At 38.6% G+C, this 12,313-nt stretch overlaps 1 protein-coding gene across 1 annotated transcript; it reads right to left on the bottom strand.

Moving 5' to 3' along the window:
* Positions 1–823: 823 nt before the first annotated feature.
* Positions 824–12,096, bottom strand: LOC139735308 (4-hydroxy-2-oxoglutarate aldolase, mitochondrial-like). The gene is made up of 7 exons (XM_071646065.1): positions 11,793–12,096; positions 11,013–11,141; positions 8,621–8,748; positions 8,089–8,223; positions 5,290–5,386; positions 3,869–4,002; positions 824–984 (listed from the first exon to the last, which is right to left on the bottom strand). The coding sequence occupies exons 1-7, from the start codon at positions 12,094–12,096 to the stop codon at positions 832–834; spliced, it is 1,080 nt and encodes a 359-aa protein (XP_071502166.1). The 3' UTR covers positions 824–831.
* Between the last annotated feature and the right edge of the window lie 217 nt (positions 12,097–12,313).

Here is a 12,313-nt window from a genome sequence, read left to right as displayed (position 1 = left end):
AAGGAGACCTTATTACATAATTAGATTGTTGCCTAAAAATTACAGCTCTCTAGAACCAGTTTCACACACAAAAGAACCCATAAAACTGTATGTGTTGAAAAATTATCCTTCCAAACATACTTATGTAGCTTATTTTACAACTTCTTTCCTTTTTTTATCAAAGATGTTTATAAAATTGTGAAAATTGTACATCCTTTTTAACTTTGAAGGCTAAATATCTGCTATCAAATGATTTCATATCTATATACACGTAATACATATACACACACAAATGTATATATATATGAGAGGGGAGACAGAAAGACAGAGAAGGGAAAAGAAAAAGAGACAGAGAAAGAGACACACACAAGAGAGAATGTCATACACTCTTTATATTCAAGTTCATAATGACCAAACACAGTAGAAAATCCAGCACACATTCTTTTACAATACTTTAAAAAACAATTTGATTCCTGTATACCCTAAATATTTCACGAGGATATACTTTCGTGAATTTTGCGAGTAAAGTGCTATTCCTGAATTTAAAGACATGCAAAAATACTGACGCTTATCCCAATTTGAATTTGATGTGCACATATACAATTCTCTGTCTCCTACCATACTCCATGATTGCAAAATTAACCACTCGCGAAATCATTGGGAAGTCCCGATTTGCAAAAATTTAGGCTCACTAAAATATATGGCGCGTACAATATGCATAAAGAGACATGCCAAGATGTCATCATGCAAAGATGAAATGATGCAGCAAAAATGGCTGGCAGTTTGGAAGAATTAAACCCCATCCTCATCTAATCAAAAACAAGGTGGGCGTGGTGGGTGGGGATCTCATGCCTAAGGGATGAACCCATTGTCAGTGAAGTCTTTCTTCATCGCCGCGGTAACATCCTCTGAGAGAGGCACAAGTGGTGATCGGGTAGGGCCACCATAGAATCCAAACCAGTCCATGGCAGTCTTCAGGCCGGGGATGCCATATTTCCTTGTCACCTACAAGATGGAAGAAGAGGTGGAGGGAGATATTTGACAAAACTATTGAAAGTTATACAGTTCTTTACAATACTGCTGATGGTGATGACAACAGCATGATCCTTGTCTTTCATATTCGAGATAAGATTATGATAATAAAGTTCATTTGATAAAACAACAATAATGATACATGTAATAATGAGGAGAAGAAGAATTACACAGCAAATAAAAGAGACTACAAAAAGATATGTCCAGACAAGCAGACAAAAGGCACTGATGTCCAATTTCATGCTTCATGCTAGTACAATGCCTACATCACATATATTCTGAGGACAATTCTGCTGTGTTTGATACTATTTACAACAATCTTTACAGAATGGGACCAGTAGGACAAATGTCCAACCAATTCAGCCAAGGATCTTTGTCACACATACAGGAGAAATGCACAGCAATATCAGTATTTCATCTGATCTCACCTTTCTGTTAGTTCAGAGAAACTATAACTACAAAAGCCTCTCACAAAGCAATCTCAAAATCGTAATTTTTTCAAATGACTTTGGGCAAAGCGGACTGGATAAAACACAACTACAATTCTTAACAGGCACCCTCAGTAAATTTCAATGAATCTGAAACATTACATTTTATCTTCAAATGTGCAGAGGATACATGCTAGATAAAGGTGACATAGAAAACTTGTATAGCAATCCCTCTCTCAAATACACACTAGTGAACAAATGATTGATTTGTCAAACCGTTTCTCCCATATTCTCCGACAGCCTTCAATTCCCCCAAACAAGATTCTTTTTGAAAGTCACAAGTCAGCTAGCATTCACAAAATTTACAATATATGTGAAATCATTGTCTCCTATAACGCTGCAATGCAAATGCATCACATATCATTTCCAAGGAGTTTAAATTGCTACAAATTTTTCTGTTGAAAAGGGATGATACTTTCTTCTCATTAAATCTATGCAGTTCGTAAAACATGAATTCAATCATTCGCATGATTGTCTTGCACATCCCAGTTTGCAAAATATAGTGGCCAAACATGTGGCATATACAGTAATTCTTGCAAACACATCCCTACTGCTACTCCTGTGTGCAGAATACCAGTACAGACAATGGTGCCATCAAACAGACTGGAGTCCAAAAGACAGTGAACAAAAGCCTCTATGAAGTTGTGTGTGTGTGTGTGTGTGTGTGTGTGTGTGTGTGTGTGTGTGTGTGTGTGTTGTGTGTGGGTGTGTGTGTGTGTGTGTGTGTGTGTGTGTGTGTGTGTGTGTGTGTGTGTGTGTGTGTGTGTGTGTGTGTGTGTGTGTGTGTTTGTGTGTGGGTATGTATGTGTGTGTATCTCTACCAGTCTGTGTGTCTGTGTCTTTCAAAACTAACATCAATCAACAAGCTTTTCCAAGGTCATAATTTGCCAAAGTGTCTTCCAATTTCATGATTGTTCGCTGACGAGCAGATTACAATAGGTGTTAAACAAAAGGATGGTAGACTAGAAGCAGCCTGTCACTTCAATGGTCTTCCATGGTAGGATTAATTTCTCTGGCACAAAACAAAATTTCTTTTGCCTGACCCCCCCCCCCCCCCCCCCCCACCCCCATTAAAAAAAAGAAGAAGAAAAGGATGAGATGAGCGGTTCCCCATGGACAATGGTTTATCACTGTAGACTTTTTCTTTCAATTTATTTGTGAGAGTATCAACGTGAACCAGGTAAAACGGTCAGCACCTCAATTATTATAATAAACCTTGCAAGCCACGCTTCTCCATTGTCACTGATATTCAATCTCATTTCAGATATTTGATGGACAAAATCTGTCTAATAAAAAGCAGGCCCTTCCGATTCTTTTCATGCACAACTTGTCTATCATAATGATGTCCTTCAAACACAAACTGATTTTTTTTTTTCAAAAGGAACTGCATTTTTCATAGCATCAGTGGTGTCATGCTTCATATTCTGTCATCCCACAACAGATCACAAAAGATGGGGGGGGGGGGGGGAAATACCACATGATTTGCTGTTGAATCTTTCTCCAATATTGCAGTTCAAGTTTGCCGGAAGGAGATCTCATAATTCTAAATAATCATATCAGTGAGTATATGAGGACATTTCAGTTAGAAAAACCTGTAAAGGTCTTAAAGTGGAAGGGGAAAGATTTGCACAACATCAATCATACAGAGAAATCATTTCAGCATATCAGACTACTTCATTTCATTTCAAAAGATCTTGTACCTGAAGATGAAATGCTTAAAAACCTTCCTTTTAAAAGTCGCAATTCATGGGTTATTGCTACACTACAATTTGAACGAAGATACAGGAGATTCTTGTGAATTTAAACTGAAATTTTGGTGAATATCTATGTGCAAGTCAAAAAGAAACAGAGTTGACCGCCGAATTTTAAATTAAGTGGTTGTGATGAATACCATTATTCTGTAACAGCACATCAAACTATGACTTTTTAATCTTTATCTCTAATTTTAATGAATCTTCTACTAATGTTCCATTTGTGTGATTACACTTTATTTTATTCTATTTTTATCATAACTTTGCTTCTTAGTTTAAGTGTTTCAGAAGGTATAAGAGTACAAACTCTCTTTACTTAGCCTCTTAATTGCTAGATACATATTAGTGATCCCTAAATTGGCAATATATTTACTGGGACAGCATTCCTGTTTCTCTCTAAAATTGGCAAGTTGGTATGAAATTCTTTCTGATACGGTATTTTGTGTGAAAAAAGGAATTTTACCAGTTCCAAAATCTTTTCATTCTTACATAAGACACACACTGGAATTTAGAGGTGCCAATTTAAGGATGAAAATAATTTGTTTGTTTGTTTGTTTGTTTGTTTGCTGCAAACTTTCGTAATGACCTAATAGGTTTAAGGTGGATGGAGTGACTCACGCAGGCATTGGGGGCAATGAGGCGATGCTGCAGAGCCACTGCTTCTGCCGTCTGCCCCGCCTTGAAGAGTTCATACACCTGACAGGTCTCTCTTCCCAGCACATTGGCTACAGCACAGACACCACCAACTGCACCTGTGGTGGAAGGAGCAAGATAAATTAAATGCTATCACACCTACAAAACAAGACAAACCAAAAACACAAAACAAAACAAAAAACAAACCTTCTGTTTACATGTGATCTTTCAGAAACATGTTATCCATGCACTATCAAGTAATGTGTTTGTTGTATGTCTGAATGCAATATTAACTAGAAAAGCACTCTGAGAGCGCAGACCTCTGCCAAGCATGCAGCTCATTTCCACCACTGATCTTGTTCTTCCATAGAGATATCAGTGATTTCCACCCATTCGTACTTATATAGCATTGTGTGCTGAAAGTCGCCCGATTTCCCATGTATAGAAGCCTTTGTTACGTCATAAACCCTCAGGTGCACGGCGCGCCTCGCCCTAGCAGAAACTAGAGCATGCACTTTAGTGCGCGCATGCAAACCTCAAATACGCGCAGCCTGAACTCCCAAGTTCATTGACCCTACCTGCCAAAATATAAAAAATCCTTCATAAATTCCCCCAAAATTCTCGGATCACTACCAAAAGTTAATCGTTTGTTACTTGTGTCATTCTCAACCTTTCCTGCAAGTTTCATCCCAATCCGTTAACTACTTTTTGAGTTACCGGTATTTTGCACACGGACAAACACACAAACCAATGGTAACAAAACATAACCTCCTCCCTTGGCGGAGGTAATTATCATTCCTTCTAGATACATGTATGCATCTCAGATGTGACCATGCATCACAAAAATTGGTGGTTTTAGAACACAAATCATACCTGCATTCATTGCTACAGAAGAAGAGGTTGAATTACTTTGAATTACGCTAACTGCGATATTCTTTGAAAGAAAAGGTGGCGAAGAACGCTACTGTACCAGTGCCCAGCTTAAAAACCATCACTGGAAAGATATGACTATTTGAGATAAGACATGCCATCTGGTGCTGTTAGACTGGCCCATTTTATGACATCAGTAAAACCTTCACTGAATTTTACCGAATTCATCCGGAATGCTTGCGTTACCACACACATCGTATGAATTTCCCATTGTGGAATGAATAAAAGTCTTACATTTTGTCAAGTCCAAGATTTTAACATAAACACAGCATTTAAATTTGTGCCAAGTGGCGATTTTCTTTGAATTTCCACTTTCACTAATGTTCAAAGCTGACTGTTCTCAGCTAACAATTTCACATACTGTTACTCCGGGGTAGAGGTCAGGTGAACCTGAGCAACAACACACACAAAAACAACAACAACAACAACAACAACAAAACAACACAGCTGCATTGCTACTTAAAGTAGCCACTCACCAACGGTCAGGGCTGGCAAAAGGAAGCCGCCAGATCCAGCCAGGACCTGGAAGTCCTGTCCCTTGGTCTTATGGACCAGTAGACCAATCTTTGACACCTACAACAAACAAGATGGCAGATATCAGCTGGTGGTCACATACAAATTTGTATGTCCATTTTACTGTTGTAACACTAAACTCTTCACTAGTTGCCACACAATACTGTCATGATGTAACAATGAAGTTTGAAGAATTTCTCCCAAACTCGATCTGGCATTCTTGCATACACAATAAAGATTTGTTACTTGATATTGACCTTTAATACAAGAGAAGTTCACTACATTTTGCCCTTAAGAAGCCAGTGAGCCGTTGTGAATCAGATTGGATGGAAAGATTTTTTTTTTTCAAAAATAACTTTGGAAACAGCAAATTTCACCATTAAGACTTTGCCCAAAAGCCACTCAATGCATTACTTAGAACTCTAATACCAGAGCTATGCACAAGGTTAGATCCAATGACATCAACGTAACAACTGACCCACTGCAGGTACAACAAAATTTGTGTCTGACATTTGACCTCTGATCTACATTGAAATCAAATGCATCCAATGTCATGTCATTGTTTTACAATGGCACTTTGAGTGACACATAGCTGGCAGAAAATGTTCAATTTACGGTGAAACCAGATACATTCATATATTCACCTTCACATATCATACACACACTCAGAGAAAGCAATTACCAAATGAAACAAAAACTAACTTGCAAATACGTGTGTACATAATAAATGTTACAAATCAGATGGAAAACTGTTACTAACTGACTAAATGAATCCTAAGAAATCAGATTAATTTTCTAAAATGACAGGAACAACAACCGCAACAAGGGTCATTATTCCTCACATGGTACATTGTGCATACAATGTACATCCATTTCAATCAGCACATGAATTACATTATTCGAGTGTCTTTCATACCGGATGATTTGAATGCATGCATTCATGGCTGTCAGTGGGTAGAGTTTGACCCCTATTAAACTCCATGTCCAATGCATCAGATCTCTATGATGAGTCATTTTGGTTTGCTCAGAGCAACACGTACTTGTGCACAAACGAGTCATCATTCCAATAGAGAGGTTGCATTTTCATATAGACAAGTTGTCTAATTATAGAGAAAAGGGAATGCTACAATACAATAAACTTTTTTTTTGCACCCGACAGATCTTCATAATCAGCCATTTTTGCTCCGAGGAACATGCACTTGTGCACAGAGAATAATCATTCTGAGCAGGCAAGATACAGTAAAACAGGAATGGGCATTCTAATTTTGCATATTTCTCGAGAGCCAAGATTTGAAAAATGAAAATACATGCAATTAAGTTCTTCTCTATGCTGTATGCTTTGAATGCCACTGACAATTCACAAAAATTTCAGGCTGCAAAAAATGCTGTACAGTCCAATTTGAAAAAACAAAACAAAACAAAACACACACACGAAAATGCTGGTGATCTTTGTATACAAGCCTACAGGTGGTCTCATGCATGAACAAACACTAGGCAACAAAGCAAAGTCAAATGCCAGGTCATACTAGGCATGGAGCGATAAATTGAAACACATTTACTTGCCATCTTTTCCCCTGGCTGGGAAAAAGGCATGTTGAGGCTGCTATGAGACACAGAATGGAAACCATGTCCCTAGCAGCACAGCCTCTTAAAATATGCAATGCTTCCACTGAATTTCACATTCTGACCCAAAAATCTAAATGAGGGTTCCACATCAGTGACAATGGAGTCATTCTTGCTTCTTTGATTCTGATGAAATATTTACATCCCACAATTGTGCTATAGCTGCAGTGAGAAAGACTATGTCACACAGCATGCTTCCATTTTCTAATAGGTTAGTCAACAATGCTCAGCACGCTGACTCTTTCATTTCCATGGCTTTCGCCCATCCATTTTGAAGTAAAAACACTTTGCCTCACAAATGGATATGTGGGACTATTATGAGTCTTTTGTCACCAACCCTCACTTTTATCTGTAACTCCAGATTTTGCTCCTAGCTGCACATTGCATGCAATATTTTACATCATTATTTTTCCCTCTGGTTTTGTTTTAATTCATGTACCATATGTAACACAATTTAACAAGAAAGACTGAAATGTCAAAATATTTTCAAAATGGTGCCAGAATATGGGCAAGTCAAAATATCACAATCTCAATTACAACTACTTTTCACATACACACACAAATCCGACAAACAGTATAGACACCACTTCAAAGCAGAATAACTAAACTACCACACCTACATTTGTTCCATGGTATACACATCATTCATTCGCATGTTAACTGGCAATTACCAGGGGTGGATCCAGGAATTCCATAATTGGGGGGGGGGGGGGGGTGGGCTGGGCCTTACAAAATTAAAGGGGGATGCACATACCCCCCTCCATTTTTTCTTTTCATTTCTTTTGTTTTTAAAAAAAAGAAAAAGAGGGGGGCGCGCCGGTGCGCTCCCCCCTGAATCCGCCACTGAGTACAGGAGTTATTTTGAGAGAATTGTGTTCAGTGGAAGTACATGTGTATTATATATCTATGCAATATGCACTTGTGGCCTCAAAGTACTTGTATATAGAATTTTGGTACACCAATACAACATGAGGATAAGCTACTTTTGGATGTTTCTGGAGAAAACACACAGTAAAATTGGAGTTTGGCTAGCTGTTGTTCTATATGGCATTTTCTAGTTAATAGGTATAAAACTTGTCAGCTCTACGAGGTTTGAGGCCATAAGCTCGATTTTCAGTACAATATCTGGGTTAACTCACATCGCCACCACTGTCCTTCATACCGATGACATTGGGATGTGTGCTCATCGTGACAGCCACTTCCACCGGTAGGTCTATGCCAGTGTTTGCTGGTACGCTGTAGAGAATGACTGGAATGGGGCTTGAGTCCGCAACCTGGAGGGTCGGAAACGAGGAATACACTTGTAGAGTGAAAACCGTGGCACAGCAACAACATCAAGACATCTTGTGTGTGGAACCAAGATTGTTGCAATATGGGGGTGGGGGGGGGGGTGGAAGCCCTCATGCACCCTTTCCTCACTGACAACGGAGGACATCATCAAAAGTTTACAAGTTCAAACATCATCAAAAGTTTAAACTGGTCACTATAGCAGCAATCTCTGACTACAGAATGTTTGCTATCATTCCAAATGTTCCCCTTCCAATCAATGTAAAATAGTACTCTCACGATTCTACTCTTCACTCACACTGAAAATATGTAGTTCCATAAGTTTAAAAAATAGGCAATGATTATTCTTAATTAAATGTTTTATTTGCACAAGCACAGAATTACCCTTGTGAAGTGCTGCAGCATAGAAGCATTATTCATGCCACCCTTGTAGAAGCACGGTGTAACGACCAGCGCTGCATCCGCTCCAGCATCACCCATCCGTTGAGTCATCTCTATCGTGTCACGGGTGGCTGAAGAACATGAAAGTGATGTTGGTGTCATTAATTATCTAGCAGACCAGTGAATGGGTTTTATATTTTCTTATAAGCCATTCACATGGATGCAAGGGATGAAAATCATTACCATCAGGTGGTCAGATATTTTGAATATCAATGTACATCCAAACTCATCAATACAACCTGGGGTTTGTTGATAGGACCTGTTGGTAGGTAGGATCAAATGCTTCCTGCATTTACTTAGATACAGGAATTTCATTATGTGCAATGTACTTGGAAGGATAACAATGAAATGATCAAGATGGACCTCAATTTGATTAATACACTGCATAAACTCCACAAATTTTAGCACTCATACACATCTCATGATCTGGTAACCACACTTGGAATAATTTATTTCATGACTATTGTATGCAAAATCCATGACATTTGTCATACTGAATGTTTGATGACACATCTTCATCAAATGGGCAATGTTCTAGTGGGCACTTTAATAGAGTACACTAGCCCCAAAGTACAGTGTACACTGTACACTTGTAGCTTCCTTGGATATTAAGTTTCATGATATTTCATTGGTCAAAAATGCTGATTTCCTTTCTTGTTCACTTTATGAAAACACAAAATAAGATATCTTGCATTTTACTTACTTAATGAACAGCAGGTAAATTTCAAATTCTTTTAAACCTGTTGAGGACAAGCTGATTTTGCCATACCACGCATTTCCCATCAGACATCTGTTGAGTATATTTGGGACTAGTCTTCAACAGACAGGTTAGGGGCACAACGGACATAAAATGTGCATTTTGAATGTTTATCTTTATTTAATTTTTTCTTAATTCTTGCAAATGTATGATCAGTTAACTTGTTTCATAAATCTATGACTGCATCTTCCCACTCAGAGATTTAAGGAAAAAATGATACCATCATCTATTTTGTGTTGCTTGATGGTTTGAAGATCATCTATTTATGGCTAATTCTCTGTCTGATGTACTCCTTAGATCTCAATACACTGAATTTGCCCCAATATAAGACAGAATAGAAAAAAACTGTACCAGTTTTCTTATCTACTGTTGCTTTTGCTACAACAACCACATTGTTTGAACAATCACATTGCCTTACATTAATTTTAAAAAACTTTTACATTTGTATGGTCTTTCTGCGATAGTGTCTCTTTTCATTCATCTGTGTGCCTTCTTTTTATCAATCCCATTTCCATGCCCTGACACACAGTGCATGAATTTATGACACACTTCAGTGTGCAAGATCCAGAAACTCAAACATGAAAGGAAGTGGTACAATAATTAAACATCTGGGCTGAAACAGATGGAGGCTTGTATGAAAAGCCTTTACATCAAGGGGAAAATGGAGAAAAGATTTCTAACAAATTTCACATTGCCACAGTTCGTCAATAGAAATGACATCTGAGACATGCATGAATACTTATAAAGGCAAGTTTACTATAAACAATCTACAAATCGCCCCCTAGTTTTGGCAGTCACATGATTTGGACAAGCCAATCATGGATTCATCGTGTGACAATGTGACAGTGCCCAACAAGAAAGCAAGCCCATTGTGCTACTAATAGAGAATATGAGGTAGTTCATTACTGAGTCAAGTAATTACAATTACTTTTCAGATACCAGATGGGCACATAATATTTGGTGACACACAAGATGTATGATATGCAACGCAAACGAAACAAAAAAAAAAAATGCAACTGCAATCAAATTGAAAATAGCTCAAAAGCCAATCACAATTGACTTTACTACATGCACCCTGTATATTGAGCAAAATCAAACAAGTTTACAGCATGGTAGATGTTTCACAAAATTGGAGAGAAATAGAAAAGTTCTAGAAGGCTGGTATTCAGAGTCTCAATATACAATATATCATAAAACAGTAGTATTGGTTACACTCTCTTATACACGATATGGGACAATGATGATGTCATCAAGTCACTCACTGAGTCCAATGTACCGGTACATTATGATATTTTTTAACCACACCAGCGACCCCAACACATTTGCCCGGGGTTAGATGCTTGTGGAAAACATACATTGTACACATGGGGATCCAACATTTCAACAATTTTTGTTGATTCTACATTTGAAGAGTATTTTTGTCTCTATAAAGTCTTAAGTTTTTTAATAATTGCTAGGAGATATGCATCACAGACATCTTGAACTCTCCACTTTAATGTGTATATATAGCACATAATTTGGAAGTACAAATTACAATGCACTGTCTTTATTGACACTACTGTTAAACTGCAGTCTCACATTCACATCCGGAACCTGCCACGACCAGCTTGTCACTTGGTACAGCCTCGCGAGCCTTGGCAACCATCTCCACTCTCTCTTCCTTGGTTAAGTACGCGTACTCGCCATTTGATCCCTGTACCACATAGCCTGTTGTGGGTTCAATCAAATTCAAATCCACACAAAATGAATGCCGAGTGCAAGATTGGAGTTGTCTTGCCACATGGGGTATACACAAAAGCAAGGAATGATTGTTGCGGTTCCATTTTTTACGAGCCCAATCCATATTGAAATTCTACAATGAACACCATGGATAGAATAGAATTTACTTTCGTATAGCCTATAGCCATAGGGTCTACCTTTGATATAGACCTCTACCTGATGCCGATGGCTGTCTCACTCATCATGTCATATGACCTTATCTAGGCTAGCCATTAATTGAGCTTAATTAGGAAAGTAACTGGCAGATAATTTCGAAACCTTACTAAACAGTCTTGATTTAGGTGTGAGTTCCTTCAATTTGTCTCCCTCTACAAATTAAATTTGTTAAGATCACAACTGCTGATCTGCAAATTAACAAATTAAAAAGTCTTGATTTATCATAATGTTTCTACATTTATTTTTTTCTGGTCTGTTGGCAGTTAATTACAGTCTATTGATTAGGTGTCCCTCCCTAAATGGTAACGAATTTGAAACAAAATCTCACTCTTCACCGGTGTTCACCATGCATGGATTCAGGTAAATTTGCTTGAATAATGAATTGCCAATTCATGAATTGTGATATTCGACAAAGTCACCCACCTCTGAATGGAAATGCGTGCCATTTGTCGAGATTATTTCGAAGGTAGTCGTATCGTATATTTTCGTCCTTGTCAAACGGAGTGGCTATTGGAGGCAAAATGCCGCCGAGGTCGAGTTTCGGTCCTGCCGACATGACAGTGCGTATACTGCGGCACGACACCGCTAACAGTTTCCCAAGCCCTGCAGCAGCAGCAGCAGTACCAGTGGGGCAAGGGGTTTGCAGGGGACGATGCGTTGATGGACTAGGAGACACGGCGGGCAAATGCCTCGCGATACAGATAGGATTTGCGCGCCCACATATCATGCTGGCTGTTGTGCAGTGCAGGTCTGTCGGACAATAAAAATATTGATATTCTATACTCTCGCTGTTCAAATGAAATGCTGGAGAACCACGAACCAATGACAGGTCTATTTCGGTCCAGGGCTGAGAGGACCACAGCAGGTTCTAGCGTCGTGTTATCTCCTACTCAAAGTGGAGCGGTGAAGGTGGACACCGAAGCTGCTGCAGGGACAGGCTTCCT

Source organism: Diadema antillarum, unplaced genomic scaffold, assembly GCF_040938485.1.
Source record: "Diadema antillarum isolate AM-2024a unplaced genomic scaffold, OU_Dant_1.0 seq00000569_RagTag, whole genome shotgun sequence".
NCBI lineage: Eukaryota > Metazoa > Echinodermata > Echinoidea > Diadematoida > Diadematidae > Diadema > Diadema antillarum.
This window is presented reverse-complemented; position numbering and strand designations above follow the sequence as displayed.

Bases quoted from the DNA above. Each gene is read 5' to 3' on its own strand.
- LOC139735308 (XM_071646065.1), bottom strand. From the start codon at position 12,096: ATGATATGTGGGCGCGCAAATCCTATCTGTATCGCGAGGCATTTGCCC. The intron at 8,224-8,620 runs GTAATTCTGTGC...CCGACCCTCCAG, and splicing joins TGCTGCAGCACTTCACAAGG to GTTGCGGACTCAAGCCCCAT. The intron at 985-3,868 runs GTGAGTCACTCC...TCCATCTTGTAG, and splicing joins TCATTGCCCCCAATGCCTGC to GTGACAAGGAAATATGGCAT.